The sequence below is a fragment of the Acipenser ruthenus genome, chromosome 2 (assembly GCF_902713425.1).
Source record: "Acipenser ruthenus chromosome 2, fAciRut3.2 maternal haplotype, whole genome shotgun sequence".
Lineage (NCBI taxonomy): Eukaryota > Metazoa > Chordata > Actinopteri > Acipenseriformes > Acipenseridae > Acipenser > Acipenser ruthenus.
Window position 1 is genome coordinate 77,855,723 of NC_081190.1, and position 21,428 is coordinate 77,877,150.

General features: G+C 37.8%; 1 protein-coding gene across 1 annotated transcript; it reads right to left on the reverse strand.

Moving 5' to 3' along the window:
• Window positions 1-16,414: 16,414 nt before the first annotated feature.
• On the reverse strand, window positions 16,415-19,901 carry LOC117408878 (DNA damage-inducible transcript 4-like protein). Its single transcript, XM_034014261.3, has 3 exons — window positions 19,701-19,901; window positions 19,253-19,381; window positions 16,415-18,403 (listed from the first exon to the last, which is right to left on the reverse strand). The coding sequence occupies exons 2-3, from the start codon at window positions 19,341-19,343 to the stop codon at window positions 17,913-17,915; spliced, it is 582 nt and encodes a 193-aa protein (XP_033870152.1). The 5' UTR covers window positions 19,344-19,381; window positions 19,701-19,901; the 3' UTR covers window positions 16,415-17,912.
• Window positions 19,902-21,428: the final 1,527 nt, after the last annotated feature.

Below are 21,428 nucleotides of genomic sequence, written 5' to 3' on the forward strand. Positions count from 1 at the left end.
AAAATAAGAAGTGCTACTGCCGCTTTTGCTGCTTCTTGCAGCTCTTCCTCCCCGTCATCCTCTTCACACACAAAAAGTATTCAAAAAGAAACAGAAAAACAAAAATAAAACACCTGCAGTACCTCTTCTGGCCTGAGTCAAGGAGGCGCTGGTGATCCCATGCTGGACACCACGTGTGACAGGGATGGCTAAGTGGTGACATCAGGCCAGATGCAGTAAGAATTTAACACTCAGGCAGTACTGCGGTGCAAAGGCGTTTGCACCGTTTTATTTTAACAAACACAAAAATAAAATAAAAGGTTTGAACAAAAAAAACACTGCTCACAGAGCAAAATAAAAAGAAACAAAAACAAATCACAAACACAAAACACAGGTCAGGCTGAGCAGATTGCTTTCACTGATCCTATGGTTATTTTAATCAGTTTCTTTCTCCTCTCGTTCGCTCTGTTCCTCCTCTCGAACACCCACCTCTCACAGTCAAAGCTGCAGGTCTTTTATATCATAGCCGAGGGGTTAACTGGCTATTAATTCTCTCATTACCCCTCGGCCATAGTCTGAACGGGTAGAATTATTATGCGTGACTGCCAGCTAATTCAGAAATTACTAGCTGACAGTCATGCATTCCCACAAGGTATTTTAAAATAAAAACGGCACCTCACTCGTCCTTGACAAACAATAAAAACTATGGCTTTTTGCCGTCATATTTAAACATAATAAATCATAATAACAACAACAACAACAATAATAATAATACAACAACAAAACAAATACAAAATAATAAATTGCACAGGGGCAGAGGGGTACCCAGTTCTAAAAATAAACAAACAATCATGTACAGGTCTCCTGTTACAGTGACTTTTAAAAAAAATCTACATTTTTATAATCCTTAATTTTCTGTGGAAAGGCATTCCATAACTTGGGTGCATCCCAAAGTTTGGGATATTTTTTTATAACCCAACCCTGATTGGTGCTTCTCCAGAACTTTATCCCGGACTTCTTTTGATAGCTCCTTGGTCTTCATGATGCTGTTTGTTTAGATATGCTCTCTAACAAACTCTGGGGCCTTCCAGAAACAGGTGTATTTAATCTGAGATCATGTGACACTTTAATTGCACACAGGTGGACTCCATTCAACTAATGATGTGACTTCTGAAGGCAATTGGTTGCACCAGAGCTTATTTAGGGGTGTCACAGCAAACGGGGTGAATACTTATGCAATCAAGACTTTTCAGTTTTTTATAACAGCAAAATTTCCAAGCAAGGCTGTAGTCAAGATGTGAGGAGACAAAGGCATGCACAAGACTCTCAGCATCAGATAGAAACAGAATGGGTCTTAAACGGGCTACGTAGGTGAAAAAAGACACCTTGGTGACATTTCGAACATGCGCTTTGAAGATTATACAAGGATCAAAAGTAACACAGAGATTTCTAACTTCAGGACTCATGTTAATTTCCAGCCCGTCAATGACCAAACTGAAGCTGCCCAATTTACTCAATTGACGCGGACAGCCAAGCAACATTACCTCTGTCTTATTACAATTTAGCTGCAAAAAATTCTGCTGCATCCAAAACTGAATTTCCGTCAAACAGCGTGAAAGTACAGAAGTAGCTATTTTTGTGTCAGATTTAGTTTGTAAGTAAATCTTAGTGTCATCAGCATAAGAATGAAAACTAACTCCATGGCGATGAATTATCTGGCCAAGTGGCAGCATATAAATATTAAATAACAAGGGCCCCAGGATAGAGCACTGTGGGACACCTGTGGAAACCGGACTGGAATTGGACGAATAACCCCCCAAAGAAACAAATTGCTTCCTGTCCGACAGATAGGACTTACACCAGCACAACACGTGCCAGAGATGCCCACAAAGGTCTCCAGATGGCTAATAAGTATTTCATGATTAACAATGCCAAATGCGGCACAGTCCAAGAGGACCAAGATGGATAATGCTCCAGAATCTGCAACCATAAACAGATTTACCACCTTTACAAGAGCTGTTTCTGTACTGTGTAAAGGTCTAAATCCTGACTGAAGAGGATCGTAAACATCCTGTTGCATTAGGTGATTACTTAATTGATGAGCCACTCCAGAATTTTTGACAAAAATGACAGATTAGAGATAGACCTATAGTTACATAGAGCATCCGGGTCCATGGTAGGTTTTTTTTTTAACAATGGTAAGACTGCTGCCCATTTAAATGCTAACTCCAGTACTCAAAGACTCATTAGCGATCTTAGCCACCACAGCTGGAAAATTGAAACAATAAGGGATGTTGTAACAGGATCCAGACAACTGGTTGTTGGATTCATATTAACAACCATTTTAGTCAGACTCAATGGAATAACCTTAACAAAGTCAGAGAGAAGAGTCCCCATAAACACTGTTGTAATAAGTGACAACACACCAGTGCTAGAAGGGGGTAATAGATGTTGTTTGTTATCTATTTGAGTTTGGAAAAATTCCAAAAACTTGTTACATTGCTCTTTAGAACCAGATGGTGCAGACTTACATTTTGGCTGCAGCATTCGATTTATTGTTGAAAAAAGACACCTAAGATTGCCAGAGCCATCCTTAATAAGATTGGAAAAAAAGGATGATCGAGCTGAATTAATAGCATTCTTACAAGTGTATTTATGCTGCCTCCAAGCCTGAAGATGCACAGTTAAGCCAGTGTCCCTCCATCTGCGTTCAAGCTTATGTCCTGAGTGTTGTTATTATCATCAAGGTGCTTATTTACTATGATATAGGGAACGGTGACAGGATGGTGCAAGGGATGAGACCCAGACAGACTGCAGTTCAAACCAAAATACTTTTATTAAATAAAAAATACAAAATAAACAGGCACAAGGGCTAGGGTTTCTAAAACACAGACAATAAACACAAAATGAAACTTACAAAAATAAGGCTTCCAGGCTGAGTGTTACCTTCAATGGTATAAAAAAAATGACCAAAACCCCAGCACACAAAGAAAAACACCCTTGCTTCCTCAGCTACTTCCCTCTACTGAGGCGCTGAGGCCTCCTTTTATGTCAGGTGGCTGGGTGCTAATTGATTAATTGATTGCTCCCACCTGACGCAATAAACCTGGGCAGGGAGGAGAATTTAACCCGATCCCTGCCAATATTTACAACACAGGAACTTATCATTATTTTCCTTATCTTTGTAATTATCAAGATGTACTGTTTTATTTGAACTGAGACATTGATCCAGCCATGTTGAGATTCAGCACAAACAGTGAGCCAGTGCACCTTCAGTGTGACCTAGCTGCCAGTCAATTCTGAGCCTTCTTTCAGAAAATATTGCAACAGTCTGGAAATTTATGGTAATCTCAGTTCACCAGCGCTGAGCTTAGTTTTTTTATTTTTTTATTTTGCGATAAATTCAGAAAAGTATGACATGTATTCACGGAGAAGGAATAGCACAAACAATGACAAAGTGAATTTCCCTACAATGCACTGCAAGCATGCCTCTAGTGCTGTAATGAATTTTCTCCAGTAGCTGACTCAGTTGAATAATATGACGTCTGTTTGCTAAGATAATGTAGCCTGGATGTTTTCACACAAGGCATTATTGCCTGAACCTGGAGACAGTTATGGTTCCTGGCACATGCATGCATTGTCTGCACTTCCCCTGGGTACACTACTGGCTTTGACTTGCTTATTGTTTTGCTTGCCCTTGGTACATATTTTTCTAATTTTCTGTATTGCAGCCTGTAATGCCAGCATAATTACTAGCATTCAAAATGTGTAGTGCTCCGGTACTCAAATATGCTTTTATTTAAAATTCCCACCCCTATTCTAGAGTCCATATTAAAGGATTCGGATTAATAGTTCCGCTCTGTGTACTGTCTTCTTGCATGGTTGGCAGTGGGATTAGTGTGGCGTTTTTATGTATTGAAGTTTCTCTGGTATTTAACTGAGTAATATGAAGTTGTGTCTTGGAAGTCGGCTCTTTAATTTACATAGGAGACAGACGGTATGTCTCTTAACCTGGAGACCAAAGTTCAATTCTTAGCCACTACCTCTATATTGTGTTAAGAACCATTTGTTTGGTTGAGGGAGCAATTCAGTCTTCAAGTCTTTTTTTTCAGATTTGCCTTTAAAGGTGCACAGTGTTGCTGAATGCCTGGTGGTTGATATTTAGCCGACTAGTACCCAATAATTAACACTATCAACTAATTTCACTTATGAATTAAACTGGACTACAATCCAGGCCTTCAAAGGTGAAAGGATAGTTTCTCACTATGCCACCATAATTGAAAGAACATCCATTACAATTCATCTTCCATTATTAGTCTCTCTCTCTCTCTCTCTCTCTCTCTCTCTCTCTCTCTCTCTCTCTCTCTCTCTCTCTCTCTCTCTCAAACACACTCTAGATCCCACAGATTTATAATGCTCATGAAGCTCTAATATTTCTGTCTAGACTTCAATTCTTTGCCTCCGGCCTTGGTACTTCTCCAAACTGCTTAAATGTAGTTACTCTGTTACTTTCAGTGTTATACAAAACAATATTTTATGTATTTAAACTAAATGTAATAACATTTAACATAAATGTTGTATCTGTTGTGATTATAAACGAGAGGCTAATAATACAATAATACATAAAGGTTTCGGTAGCTGTAAGTTGTCAATACATTTTTAGACAAAGTTTCAATTCAAGGGCAACACCACTGATTACAATGCAAAGCACCCAGCCCATTTGGATATTCTGGAAAATATTAACATTAATAGTATTGATATTCATGTAGTCCAACATTTATTGTATGCTTAAAAGAAATGCTGTGAAATATTAGTGCTAAAATTTGAAACCATAATTAGAAAATCAGATCAATGGAATACGATTTAGAGCCAAAATTGATGCCAGGGTCAGTCAATTCTCCACTGCCAATATCAGTAAGGGATCCTAGTCAAGTCCTTGAGACCGAGCAAAACAATGTATAAGATGAGCTGCTGCAGTACATACGTAATACTACTTCATACAGTAGGTATACTTTAGTGATGTTAAGCCTCAACAGAACACAGATCGTTCTAAAGAAACTAAGATATGTAGACATTACCTCACTCACTGGAAATGTGTTTTATAACCAGTAAGTGTTTTGGGGATTGTTTTTCTATTATATTATCTATTTATTTGTCATAATTCTTCCTAATAATTAAAAATGCATGTTCAGTATGGCATTTAGAAGACCATTACAAAGTCATTATCATACTACATGTGACTGCTTTAATGTAAAGAGAAGCCTCATTTTGTTATTTGCAGTTTAAAAAGGGAAATGGAAAAAAAAACATACAGTATTGCAACTGCTATTGTCCAGGCTGCCCAGGGGATGGAGCAGTTCTCTGCATTACAACAACGACACTTAGGCACGCTGCCCCTGAAAGCTAACAGACAAACGTAGTCCTCGAATCCCACTGTTTCTGGTGAAGGGGTCTTTCAGAATTCTGCACAACATAGGCCAGTTTAGGTAGTGTCTTGAGGCTCTATGTTGCTGTTTGGTAGCTCCATCCATGTACTGCAAACAAAACTATTTGTGGCAAATACGTAAAATGGATATTTGCATATAGTTAAGAAATTATAGGGCACAACAGGAAGGTAGCAGATAAAATCTAAGGTGGACATGTCCTCTGTTTATATATATATATATATATATATATATATATATATATATATATATATATATATATATATATATATATATATATTATATAACAACTGTTTTGGTATTTCCTTTTTGAAGGTCCTGGTTTTTGATTTTGAAAAGTCAGTTAAGTGCCTGTATGTATATCGTTGTATTTTTTGAAAGTCAATGGTAAAGAGATTCCACTTGTCATGTAATTTGTTTATATACTGTATGGACACAAAAGTTGCTCTTTTATGTCTGAAATAGTAATTTTATATGAAACTTAATACAGTTTAGATGTAAATAAATAATGGACTACAATATTCTACCTACACAGGTCATAAGAATTAGCTGTCACATGAAAATTATTACTATTATTTTATTATTATTTGTTTATTTAGCAGACTCCTTTATCCAAGGCAACTTACAGACCATTTCGTCTCAAGGTATTTAAAAAACAGCACAATGTAGCATTTATCGCAAGTACACAAAACATATGTGGTGAATAGTTCAACCTGTATTTTTCAGGTTTAGGGTACCAGGTATAGGTTTTATTTTTAAGTTGTGCTCTGCTCATCTTCTCTCTAGACTTTTGAGTTGAATCTTGAAAAGTCCAAATCAAAAGAAAACAGTTATCTGAAATATGAGACCCAGTTTAAAAAAAAACTTGAAGGACTGTTTATCTAAGGACTGTTTTTTTTGTTTAAACAGTGCTTTCTAAAAGGTGTATAAACTAATACAACTAATACAATCTCTAAAACAGTTTAGAATGGTTTTATGAAATTCAACCTTGATTTAATTAATGAAAATAAGTTTTGTTTACTGCATTAATTAACAGCACACACATCAACTGACAACCCTATTATCAATGTTGCTTATCAGTTGCCTGCCTCCTCTCATACCAAGGGTTTCACAATAAAACATCAAAGGTATTTTAGAATTGCCCTACATCCAGCCATCTAAAATTAACAGGATGCCTTGGGTTTGTATCTGGTGTTATAAACCTCGAGACTGTCCTATTTATTGATGCAATAAATGAAGGATCCACTGTGCATATTTAAGAAAGGTGACATAGTGCACAGCTGAGGCACAATCTTCTAACTAGATACAACCACAACCATGTTTTTGGCTCTCTCTGTAAGATTAAGATGTTAGAGTTATATTATTATTTGTTTACTTAGCAGACACCTTTATCCAAGGCGACTTACAGAGATTAGGATGTGTGAACTATGCATCAGCTGCAGAGTCACTTACAATTACGTCTCACCCGAAAGACGGAGCACAAGGAGGTTAAGTGACTTGCTCGGGGTCACACAATGAGTCAGTGGCTGAGGTGGGATTTGAACCGGGGACCTCCTGATTACAAGCCCTTTTCTTTAACCACTGGACCACACAGCCTCATATTTATATTGCCTAATCCTGCTTTTTTTTGCATGGTAGCTTTTCAGTGATAATCTGTAAAACATAGATAAATGTTATTTTTTAAATGTTCACAATTGAATTTCTAAAAGCAAAATCATTTTTGCCCCCAACCCCTTACATTTGCAAACAGCTCATAAGACATGTTGTCTATATACGTATCTATTTATTTATATGTTCATTTATCTTTAAAAGTAAGCATTATTGTTTGGTAAGTATAATTTGCTTCTTTTGTCTAACAGTATATGTTGATTCCCCAAAAACTGTGGGTAATTTCCAACCCCCAAAATAAGTCTCTTTAATAATAATACTGGAGCTACTACTCACTACAACTTCCTCCTCTCTTTACTTACGAAAACCTTTCAGCTCTGCTTCTGGAACTGTTTTGTTGTCTTCCTCCTTTTCCATCCATTTGACCTTGCTCCAAAATGGCAACGGCATTGTTGTTAAATCTGCTGCACAGGGCCTGTGATGTCATATCTTTGTAACAAAATCAATGTGTATAGATTTTCTGTTGTTTTTGAAAAGTTGCTAAAAAGATTAAGCACTTGGCAAAATATTTCATGTATTGTCACAGTACTAAAACAAAGTTGTAAGGTGTGCATTATTGTAAATGGTCAATTACCTCCATATTTTGGAAATGTCAAAAACAATTACATTAACTTGATTGTTTTATTGACTAACTCCTTTAAAAATGCAAAAGGGCAGATAGCTAATGTTAACTTCCACATTTAAAAAGTAATTATTCATTGATTGGAGTTTCTGGTTTCAACCTTTTTATTGCATGAACATATTAAAAAACCAAACACCCACTTTAATATTCCATAAGGCTAGTAATCCTATAGATCCCCATACAGAACAGCAGGAAGCAGCCAAAACCCCTTAATAGATGTAATAAACCCCAATATAGTAATATTTAAGTATTTAATTAGTTTTAATATTTGTTTTATATCGGTTTTATATCTGATCAATCATTGATGTTCTGTGCACACTTAAGTGAATACATGGCATTATTTGGACTGGGACTTTTGTCTAGTTTTAACAGACTTGGATTGGCACTAATCTTGGACTGTTTTACAAATGAAATCAGGCTTTGGATTTACCACCACTCCCTTCCCCTGAAAGTTAACCATCAGCTGTGAGGAAATCAAAGGAAAAAAAAAGTTACAGCTCAAACATTTTCACTATCCCACAATGCAAGCACTAAATGAATGCCAAGAGTGTAGTGTTTGATACAGTCTGTTTTATTCCCCCTGGAGCTTCCATAATCCTGACTGCAGGGAGTCTGCTGACTCTGCAAAAACATTCCATCAGGTCAGGAGCTGTGCAGCATTCTTAAAGGGACAGCTGACCAATTTCATGGTGAGGTATCAAAATGTTTCTGGTCTTTTAAGGGTGAAATGATAAATGTTAATTTGATAGTTACTCCATGTAGCCCTGGTAAAAGTAATTAGGAAATGATAACCTGACATCTTTCCTGCAAATTGAATTAAACACAGTATTTATGTAGTTGGAAACATTAAAAGAGGTAAGAGGCGCTTTACATTGTTCCCTTTAATTTAAAGACAACAACCAACAATACTTTTGTGAAATGCCCGCCACAGGTAGGTAGGTTCCCAGTCGCAGGAATGAGCAGTGGCCCACATGGCGATTGTGACTGAGCATCTGTTGAGGCTGGGTTTCACCCTTAATGATGCCAAGAGCCAATTAGTATCGGTGCAAAATACAGTTTGAGACTCCATTTGGACTCCCTTGCAATGCATACGCCAGAGTTGCTGCTATACAGAACTGCCTTTCCCTGTTGTGCCAAAGGTTGCTGGGTCTGATGGCCGCAGCCGCATCAGCTCTCCACTGGGATTACTCCATATGCACCCGCTTCAAGTGTGGCTCAATACCTTCCGGCTACACCCCAAGCACGACAAGCATTGTCGGCTGACCGTGTCCCGCGCATGTTGGGAAGCCCTACTCTGGCAGAGGCAAACCTTTCCCCAGAGCAAAGGTGTAAGAATAGAGACGATCCACAGCTGTCAGGTAGTGACGACAGAGGCGTCCAACTTCAGATGGGGAGCAGTCTGGGCAGGCAGAGGAGTCCGCGGCTCCTGGTCGGGCTGCTGGACAGACATGTCGGTAGTGGCATATGTCATCCAGCTATTGACGTGGGTGAAACAGAACCTGCTATCCCTCCAGGCTGTTCACCTCGGGGGTAGTGAATTGGGCGGCGGACCTCCTATCTCTTGCCCTATAGCAGTTAACTCCAATTCCTGCAAGAAAATCCCCTCCTACGCTTAAAGTGTACCGGGCAGCCATATCTGCTTGCCATATCCCTACTGACTCGGTGTCCCCAGGTGCCCATTTCCTGGCGATCCGTTTTTTAAAGGGCGCTCTGCAGTTACGTCCACCTGGAAGGGAGGTCCTGTCCGACTGGAGTCTAGACCATGACCTGGAGGCTCCCACTAAGGCCCCTTTTGAGCCCATTTACTCCATAGAGTTGAAACACCTCTCTATGACGACAGCCTTTCTATTAGCCATCACCTCCGCCAAGCGGGTCAGTGAGCTGTAGGCTCTGTCAGTGCACATCTCCTGTATGCACGTCTGGGATGAAGGAAACAGGGTATCGTTGCACACGAACCCACATTCCTCCCTAAGGTGGTTACAGCTTTCCACTTAAATTAATCAGTGGAGCTAGAGGCTTTCCACCCCCCTCCATTTTCTTCGGAGAAGGAGGATCAGAGACTAAACTCCCTCTGCCCGGTTCGGGCATTGAGATGCTATGTTAACAGAAAGAGAGCTCTGTGTCAGTCTGACCAACTCTTCATCTGCTATGGTGCAAGGACCCTGGGTTGAGCCCTCTCAAAGCAGCAGCTGTCTCACTGGATTGTGGACACAGTTTCGACTGCATATACAAATTCCAGCCTACCCCCACCTGGGCGGGTGGCCGCACACTATACAAGAGGAGTGGCTACATCGTGGGCCCTCTTTAGTGGAGCCTCACTATCCGACATATGTACTGCGGCTAGCTGGGCTACCAGCCATACTTTCACCTGGTTCTACCGACAAGAGTCCTTGAGGTTGTACGCGCGCACAGCTAACTGGTTTTGCGGTTTCGAGACGTACCTTGTCTGCTGCCTCTGCTCACGCTCCCTCGTGAAAAAAAGAGGAAGTTAGGAGAGGCCTATCGGCAGCTGATATAAAATGTTTAGCGAATACCTACCTGTGACAGACATTTCCCTAAAGTACAGTACACTCTCACTATAACACCCTTCATTATAACGAACCTTTGGCTATAACAAACCTGGCACCTGGACCCCAAACACACACTGTCAACATCCCGGTCTGTATGCACGGGATGCCACCTCTGCAGTGAAGTCAACTGTAACTGCCTCCAAAACTAAAATAATTTTGTGTTGCTACAAAACTGGAAACTATACATTGTTTGAAAAAAGGAGTAACGCGGGCATGTCTATGTCGTGAATATAGGTTGTCAGAAAACACTTTTTTGGCTTGTTCAGCAACCATGTGGAAAAGCAAAATTGATTGAAGAAAATAAAAAAAAAATACTTGAGGATCTGATGAACTTTTCATGTCAAACTTTTCATGTCGGGTTGATTTGGAATAAAAGCTCATTTTGGGATTCTTGCATGATGGATCAAGATTTGGTGCGCTTTGAAACGATTAGTGTCAGATTGATTTTGAATAAATGTTCAGCTTCAGTTTGGAATTTGTGCTTTCTGTACTGCGTTTTAATTCTTTAACAAACAGGATAAAGCAAAGGTAGAATACGGCATACGTGGGATGAACAGGTACGTGTAATTCTACTTGTAGACACAATCTCATCTCATTAATTTTCATTCATAAAGAAAAATAATCTGGTATCTTGCACAAATTATTTGTATGATTTTATAGATAGAAGATAAAAAGCAATCTGATTTACATTTCAAAATGCTGGGAGTTAATAACACGGTCTGAAACACTGGGGGTATTGTTATGAGCTATAACAATAATGAATAATGTGTGTTAAAATTCTAGCTTTGAAAAACTACCCCTGCTATTTTGTATTGTTCCTTTGATGCAGATGTTGCTAACTGAACCAACTTGCATTGCATTTTGGTTATGTTATATAAAGATTTTTTAGACCCCCACTGGTGTCATTTAAGTCAGATTCAGTACCAGCCTGCAGTGTTGAAAGGCTACAATAGTGAGGAAAAAACTACTGAAGCTCCATTCAGCTGGCACAAGTAAATGTGTGCCTTTTCTTTTTCCAATGAATCCTATATTTTGAAAGAAGGCCGTGTCTGTTTGAAGGCTTGTGTTACTGTATTCTCATGCCCATTATTAGAACGCTGACTCTGCATTCCATTGAGTGATTTGCAGCCTCCAAAACCTCCAGATAACTCTGGACATGCCATCCATTGTTCTCGTCTGACAGACTGCCACTTTCCTTCTGGCCTTCCAAATCTTCTCTATGCCTGATAGCAAGAAATGAGATATCAGTAAAATGCTGAGATATAATGCGATATACACCAGTCAAAACAGAGGATATTAAAAATGCTATGATAGCACAGGCAGTTCCACTGCTTTTTTTTTATTATCCTGGTAAGAACTAAAATAGCCCCAAACTTTTTGACAGCTCCAGTGCCTGTCACAACTTGATAATTCACGGATCATTCAAGGTCACGTTAACAGCAAGCATGTTTTTAAAAATATATTCAATGTATTGTATTATAAAATGTATAATTCCAATGCAGATGTTTCAAAGACAACTAAATCAATTAATAAAAGGTTTCTTCTGATTCCTGGTACCTAATCAGTTCACATGTTGTAGTTTAAACCATGTGACCTACATCAAAGCTACCAAGATGTAGCAGTTAAATGTGAACAGCCAAACGATAATGGGCAGGGGGTTTTCCAAGACAATTCCCAATCAAACCTGATGGAGTAATTCCATGTTCTACTGCAGAGGGACACATGCTTCATGCCTGGTTCACAAGGAAGCAAAACATGTTTTTGTGATATACATACCAGTATGGGTTAGGGGCAGTAGCTTCCTCATTGGCTCTGGTATTTGAGCCTGTGACCCAAAGTGAATGCTGACATAAGTAAAAGCATCACATAACTACCATAGTAAACTTACTAGCAGACACACACTCAACTGATGTTGGCAAGGACTACATGTCTCTGTCGACATCTGTAGTACTGGAAGAATGTAAAATATGCTGGTGATGAAATAAGACTATGCAATGCAGTACTAGTGGAGGGCGGGTTATGTGACAAGTCATATCTATTCCTAAAAGGTTTGTTGTATTGTTCATACAAGTGCTAGTTAGTTCCTGTGACTCTGGATGTATGGCATTTCTCAATAAACTATCAATGGAACTACCACAGGGTATATTGTTTTAAGTGAGAACTATATCTAAGCAACTTCAGTCATCTGTATGTTGTTTAGGATGATATGTATTAAATATGGCACATATAACCTTAAAATTAACACAATTCCTATCCTATAGGGTTCGATACATATGGAGAAAATATGAATGCGACAAAAGACTAGTTAATTTTTGCAAATATACCCTATAATAGTTCCATAAAGGTGAAACAACTTCCATTGTAAATACTCATTTTTGGCCATCACTTGTAGGTAAAATTACTCGAGACCCGTGTCCTATGTGACAAAATCTGAGGAGAGCTGTAATTTGGAATGATTTTTTTCACATTAATATTAACATTAAATTAATATATATTGTACATGTCTCAAATCAAAAGACAACAGTAAAAACAAACACAAGATTACAGTTTTACAGCGCTTTGAGAGAAACCAATGCTATTAAGAGGATAACATCAATTAAACACATCCCTAAACAGATGGGATTTAAAATTTATTAGAAGCTTAATTGGTCCAATTAATTAATTTAGGGTACAGTTGGAACAAAAACCAGGAGGGACACTGGCACTCCAGCACCAGGATTGGAGACCCCTGATCTAGATAGTTAGATTATCTGAGTTGCCATCTTTAAGCAATTGACACCGCTTTAAAAACAAGGGAATCTCTAATGCAACCATTTACTGAATCAGTTTTACATAGAAGGGAACTGGTTTGGCTTTGCTTGGAACATGAATGTTGGACCAAAATATCCGATTCATGGAAAAACATGTTATTGTTTTGTACTTTGTAAAACATAATAGTGGGAACTATGTAGTGTAAGCATTGCACAAATTAAATGGAGCATGAATATCACGTATTTGATACGGATTTGGACAGTTTGTAAGCGTTCTGCACACTGTAAGCAGGCAGCAAGATTTGGGAACATGCCACGTTTTAGCACAAGTTCTCTGCACTTGGGCCAAGGTGTTAAATAACTAGTTTATTTATTTATTTATTTTTTTTAAACTAACCTTACACAGACAGTGCTCTAGTCTCAGCTTAGCTCCAGTTATCAGGCTCCTCTAGTTATTGAGAGTGTTTTATTAATTCTTCACAGAGAAGTGCCGCAAAAACACAGGACATAAGTTTTTTGTGCTTCTTTATACTGCTTTGCTTGTGCCACATGCATTAATGATCTGTGAAATGCTATTGTTTAAAGCCTTGGCATCCCATTTAAGTGTACATAATGAGTTATTTTTAACAGATACATGTACGTTTATTTACAACGTATTAAACAGGTCTGATCAAGCCAGCTGTACACCGACAGCAACTGTTTTAAACAGGCCTGAATTAGTTTTAGAAATAGGTCTCATTTTTTTTTAGGTCTGACTATCTTGAATTCTTTATCAATAGAACCAATGGAGCAGGTTGTTTCTGTAAAATATCCCAGTGACGGAAAAAAGTTATTGTTTTGTACTTTGTAAAACGTAAAAGTGGGAACTATGTAAGTATTGTAAGCACTGCACAAATTAAATGGAGCATGAATATCACATATTTGATACTTAGACAGTTTATAGTTTGTATTTAAAGTGTAGGCTTCCTAGATCTATACTAAACCAATGATTATATATATATATATATATATATATATATATATATATATATATATATATAAGATTGACACCCTCCTTTCTTGTCAATGCAATATCGTGTGGTATGTTTTGTACATAAATTACATTTCAATATTTCGATTGTGTTTTGGGGAGTTAACATTATTTTTATTTCACAAAAATAGAGCAAATAGCACTTGGTGTAAAAGTCCTTTGGCCCATAGAGTAAATTTGTCCCATAGTTCACACTTAGGTAGAAACTGTGTGTTTGGATGTGCTGTATTTTGAGGAAGGGAGGAGGGCGTTTATCAGTTTGTGACTCCTTTGGCAGATTAGGAGCATGTCTCTCAGCAGGCAGTGCTGCCCCAGTGATTGATGGGATTGTTTACTAGTTATCCCTTCTGGGAGTGAAAGGGGAGACAAAATTAGGTTTACAAAGGGCTTAGCTAAGAGCCATGGCACAAAGCCCTATCAAACATGTTACCAACAATTTGTTCATACTACACTAACCCCTAGGCTGTTTTGGCTCTAAACCACTTTCTAAGTTATATTACTAAAATTAGGGCAGTACAGGGAATGCTTTTTTTTTTTTTTTATAAACCGACCCCCTGTGCAAACTCAACAGCAATCACAGCCAAGCCATTTAAAACAGCTCTGAAACAGTTCTCTGAAGTGGGCTGCTCCTCATTCAGAGGCCAGACATTTTGTTGCATTTGCCAAACTATTGCTTTATAACAACACTAAAGTTTAATGAATAGAACTAATAAATACCTAAATCTACTGGAAAATGTTGGAAATTTAAAATAAACTTGACAAAAAAAAAAAAGAGGCTAATTTATGAGACAGAAATTTAAAGACTTAAGACCCGTGACAGCTAATCACAGCTGCTTGATCGTGTGTTCCAAATTCCTGCTTCAGTCTAGTCCCAGACGTCATAATTCGTTAATACAGTTAACTTACTTGCAGAATGTAATCATTAAATATAATTGTTTGGTGCACACACTTGCAAGTTTGTCCAACATATTGTAATTTAGATCCAGACAAGTAAATGGTATAAATGACTCCAGATGGTGTAGAGTTGATGGCTTATTTGACTACACAAGTCATCTTTGTGTGGTTACCAGTGAATGGGGTGATTTCTATATACACAGAAACATATGTAACACCTGTTTCTCTGAAAGGACCATGGAGAAATTAGTGTGGTTAGTAGAGGAAAACAGTTTTTGTAAGCTTTGCCAGAAAAAAATAATACTGCAATCTTGATTTCAGGAATGGGCGATTACAATCTAGATTATTTAGGAAGGACGCTTGAAAGTAGGTATGGTAATGTTGGAGGGTAACCAACAGCAGCACTGTTTTGCTATCTAGAGGTTTATTGTAAAGCCAGATTTCTTTATTGAGTTGTTTCTTCCAATACTTTGTCATTATATTCACAAAATACATTCTGGGTTAAGGAAGTCAAAATTATGTGCAGGGGGCTCTTATTTGAAATATTAAAAACAAAAGGTAGGACTGAATTTATTTTGTAATCAGACAGCCAAATATACTATTTGCATTAAATAAAAAAAAAAAAAAAAAAAACACAACTTGTATAAACTCATATAAATAGTATTGAACCCACTCTCCCCATTTACATTCAACAACAAAAAAAGCTGTTTCATATTAATGGAACACATGTGGTTCAGCTCCACTTATTTGTTAGTCACTTGAAAGAACTGCACAGTGCTATTACATTGAAATTCTGAACAACTCAGTATGTGTTAAAGCTCGAGTCAATTTGAGCATTTGCTCTGCTACATGAATTATTTATATCCAAGGAGCTTGAATAAAAACAAGCCAGGTGATGAATGTTTTTTGCAATTACCCCCGCAGCCAGACCCAAATCCTGCATTGTGAATAAATTGATTTTTTAAGTAAGCACCCATGAAAAGTAGGTTTCCTTGGGAGCAGATGCATTTTGTCTAAATATACAGAAACCTATTTCACACAAGTGCTTGGATTTCCGAGCTAATGTTAATCTAACAAGAGAAAAAAACAATTTTTTTAATTTATTTTTTCTTAAAGGATTGTGTATGAACGGTTATCATGTATATGACTAAATAGATTTATACAAGGATGACGAGAGAGAGAGGAGAGAGATTTAAAAAAAAAAACAAAAAAAAAAAAAACACTAAATTACCAGTATGCAAAAGGAATCTTTGCATCATGTTTCTTTACATGTGAACTGTAGATTCAATGACTTAACTGTACAATCACTCTAATTTAAGTGGCCTACAAATTAACATGGCCAACACGTGTATTTCTCAAATACTTTCACCTCACCAAATTTAAACTGTAAATCCTTGATGCAATTTGTATTGCCACCAACCAAGATGTGAAAGAAATGTCTGAAGAAAAACCACAAGTTTAAAAAATATTTTTTTATTGTCAGAGACAAATATTGGTCTTCCTTTAAACGGGTATTTAAAGCTTAAAAATATAGGCTCCAGCTGCAGAGTAACAGCACTGCAGCAGTAAACCCCTTAGAAAGGCATCTTAACATTTGTAAAAATGGAAAGTGTACAAACATCTATAGAGCACTACAATGACAACAAAAAATGGTTTTCCAATAGTGCAATGATCACCAAGGAAAAAAAAAAAAAAATCCATATGAAGTGCAAACATTAAAGTGAAGAGAGCTACAAAACCATAATATCCCTAAATTACCTTCATCTTCACTTACCTTAATGTAAAACCGTGTTTTAGAACTGTGGGGAAAAAAGTGTGACAAAACTACAGCCACATCAGGAGGGTGAAGTGGCTGGTGTCCCAACTAATTTGTTTAGAGCAACACATGTGCCAACAGTTTATAATTTCCATTTAAAATTTGCTCTGCAAGTCCACTGGACTACTGTGCAAGATAAAGTGATCTTGCCCAATAGTAAACACCAATTAGAAGTTATCGCTAGCAACATCGGGGAGGGTTAAGAAAGAAAGAAATCCACACACCGCCCTTTACCTTCACTGTTGCAAAACATTACTGTTAACACTGGAAGCAGCCAATTTCAAAACCAAGCTTCATAAACAAAAGTAATGCTATTGACCACAATTAAAAGCAAAACAATTTCTTTCTGGCTAACCTGCAGTTCACATACGCTGAAACAGCACACATTTACAAGGTTAAATATTGAACTGAAGATGCAACCGCCCCATATCAAATCAATTTGTAAATCTAGAAGAAACATTTACCCAATCCAAAGTAGTTTGACAAGGGCAATTTTAGTTCAAGGATAAAAATCAGTCAGTGACTCTTATTTAAGGCAAGAACTTGACTCGCAGGTGTCAACACCACATTAAAATGAAAGACTTGGCACGTACCAAATTAGCAATTATTGCACCTTTAATTTTAGATGGAACCGAAGCCACAAATGTTTCGTATATAAAAATGGTGTCTACTGTCATTTAAATAAACACAGTTAGCAGCCACCTAAAATCAAAGTCAAGGGGTAAACACGTAGTCATTCAAGTAGGCCCTCTGAAAATAAAAATGCGTGTAGAGTTGGTTGCACATGTGCTTACAATGAAATACAAGGACAACACAGATTTAGAACAATCTCCGTTAGAACATGACACATGTTGATCACTTGTTATACCACCCATGGGCAAATGATAAAGCTGCCATACTAAACTTTATATTGTATGGGAAAAAAAACAAACAAAAAAAAAAAACACCAACACACACCACACATGTGAAAGGTGAAATCCATTGGAAGGCCCACCTATTTAAAGTGACTACGTCTTTGCAATGCCCCCCACCCACCCCCAAAAGATGCAATACAAAACAATTTCTTAAAGACCACCCGTTGTCTCAAAACACGTGGTTTTTACATTCAGGTTTTGCCGAACTTGGAAGTGCGTTAAGTTTCAGTACTCCTCTACAACGGTACCAGCCGACGGGGAATACAGTTTCTTTTTAACCAGTCTAAACCCAGGGCTCAGCTTCAGAGCATGCCGGAACCCGGGACTGAAACAAGCGCCGATGAGGAAGAAGTCTCGAAGGCTGGGCCAGGCACTGCCATCCTGTTTGAACACCAGGGTCAGCTCGAACGTGGGCAACACACTGGAGTCGTAGATTATCCGGTCCAGTTTTTTGCACACGTTTTCAACCTCCAGATTGATATACAGGATGCAGCCCCGTAGGCCACAGGGCTCACCGGAAGAGAGACGCAGGACGTCACGAGCTATCCTGCTAGTGAGCTTCTCGGGGACCAGAACCTCCGAGCAATGCAGTTTGGTCTTCTTGGCTCGGGATAGGCAGTTCTCAAACATCTTGGCCAAATGCTGGCAGGTTCTCTCCTCAAACACCTCTCCATTCAGATTGGGCTCAATCAGGCCATGATCCCAGTAGTCCAGTTCTAAAAAGCAGAAATTAGATTTGTTAAAATACTACATCTGCAAACATATGTAGTTGTGTGCAACACAAAACATGACCAAGCAGAGATAGGGTGGCTAAATGATTTTATTTCTGGACCCTTTGCAGTGAATTATAATTGTTAGCTTTAAAACAGAACAACTTAAGGTCATACATTACCTTGGGCAAGAGTTTCTAGCGTGCTAAATCAATTTAAATAAGTTTGTGTTACTATAGCTTTAAGAGATCTACAATAGAATGTGTCATCTCCAACTGCAGCAGGCAAGCTATCAGGTTTCAAATGACACACAAAAAAGAATCCAGCTTCACAAAACACTTTGCAGACAAATTTTGTAAAGGAAATATTATAGAAAGCAATCACTTTGAGTCCAGTTAGTTAAAGTGATTGCTTTCAATTAATGTTCTTAGTATTAAATTAGATTGCCATGTAGAAATAGTTCTAGCTCAATTAAAACGTTTAAAATTAGGATTACTGAGATTTAAAATTAACATTGTCAGATAAAGTCTGATTAATCTCACTTGCACAAACATTAAGGAATGCAATCCTGGTATGCAGCAAACGGCAACAAATAATTTGTATTAAATCATATATAAAGTCAATTGATTGTATTACGGTACGTGTTGTCCAACTGAAAATTAAAGCATAAAGTTAAAAACGATGACTTCATCGCAATTATCAACCCCCTCCCCCCTCCTCCCTTGTCATCTGTGCGCTACTCTGCAGCAAGTCTTCTGTATTGATAAACAACCACATAAATATATGTCTTGGCATGTCTGTTTATGCTGGACTGAAGACCTAATTTAGGTTATATTAATGCATACAAACACCTACCTTCGTCTATTTGTGCTTGGTCACATCTCCGGTCTATTAGCTCTGAAATGCATTCTGAATTTTTGCTCTTCATGGTACTGGTGACAACCATTGTTTTAGATCTTCATACAAGTTAGTTACGTTAAAGTGCTGTATTTATTAACAACAAACAAAGCAACAAAAAAACAAACAAAAAAAAAAAAAGCCAAGCGTCAATATGCTATTCTTACAGACAAACACTGTGCACAGCTGCACTTATTTAATATAACAACATATTGGCAAGCCACTTAAATTATCAGTTCTACTAACACAAACATTACCGACAGAAGCGTAATGATAAATACAACTATACAATTAAATTACAATGACACTATACAAAAAACAAATTGGTGTTCCTTTACCAAACCGTATGCATAATACAATTTAAGCTTTCCATATTTTACGAATACAAAAGTGTCACTGAACTTACCTTTTTATATATATATAAAAAAAACTAGATGAATACACTTCCCCTTTCAAATTAACCCAGCCATACACAGCCACCTCTCCACCTGCAACCGTCCATTCAAACTCACTATCAACACACACACCGAATGCAAGCAAACGTAATGAGCTTCTCAGAAACTTTATAGTCTTCTTGCTGATAGACGACTGCAGTACGTCAGCCAATCAGTGCGCACGGTGGCATTCTGGAATTACAAGATTTTATTCGGATCCCAATCTGCCACTTCTACTTCGCCTAGTGACAACGAACATCTGTGGATGTGATTGGCTAGTGATCTCACAGACGTAGCCAATTAAAGACAAAGGTAGTGTGTTGCTATCTTTTTTTTTTTTTTGTATGGTTTTCCCGAGCTTTTTTTTTTCGTCTCATCGATTTACTTTTTTTTTTAAATTTTAAATCTAAGTGCTTGATTAATGAATTTCTACTGTTTTTATAATTTATATCAATGTTTATTCTACATTGCTCTTTTTTCATTTTATGTAATTATGTTTATGTTGCGCTAGTTGGGTGTTTATAATTACTTGTCTGTGTTTCTAGAACAATCAAATTATGTTCATGAAGAAATATACATTTTCGTTTGTAGCTTACCGGTAGTCTATTGTTTTTATATTAGATAATGGTTTATATTTAACTTGAATGACTGAAGTAAAACAGGTTAACAATATTGTATTCTGTCCAGTTAAAACAAACAAACAAACAAAAAATAGCAGTGGCTAGGGGGTTAAAAGAAACCATAGCAGCAAGATGGACACTGAAAGTGCAGTAGTAATTTCTTCAGTTTTCCTTATTGCTGGAGCACTGCTCCAACAGAAAAAATAAATAAATAAAAGGAGAAAATGGCCAAGACAGTGGCTATTGCGCAGAAAAGAAAAAAGGCTGCTACAGTACACTGGTAAGAGAGCTGTCTGAGGAGGATGGATGTGGTTATAAAAGTTGGATCAGAATGGACCAGAGTACTTTCAGAGATTTACTTCAGATGGTAGAAGGCCTGATACAAAAAAAAGACACCGGAATGCGTGAAGCCATCTCACCGGGTGAACGTCTCACAATCACATTGCGGTTTCTGGCGACTGGTGACTTTCTGGTCTTTGGAATTTTCTTTTAGGGTTAGCCATAATACCATTTCAAACATAGTGACTGAAACTTGAACAGCAATTTATCATGTTCTTTGTCACAGAGGATTCTTGAAAGTTCCTGAAGCTGAAGAGGACTGGAAAACCATCAGCACAAGGTTTACTGAACTGTGGCAGTTTCCCCACTGCATTGGTGCGATTGATGGCAAGCACACTGTGATAGAACTGCCACCAAATTCAGGGTCATTTTTTATAATTATAAGGGTAGTCATTCAGTGGTGTTAATGGCTCTTGTGGATGCTGAACTTAACTTTATATATGTGGATGTGGATACAAACGGTCGCATGAGCAGTGGAGGTGTGTGGGGGGAAATGTGAACTGTGTTCTGCTTTAGAGAACTGTGCACTGCACATCCCATCCGCACAAGTTCTACCTGGGAGAGAGATCAAGGTACCATACATTATAGTGGCTGATGAAGCGTTTGGGTTGAAACCATACCTAATGAAGCCATTTCCCTGTGGGCAACTTGACCAATAGTCACAGATATTTAATTACAGACTTTCCAGAGGACGTCGATGTGTCGAGAATGCATTTGGAATTTTAGCAGTACGATGGCGTG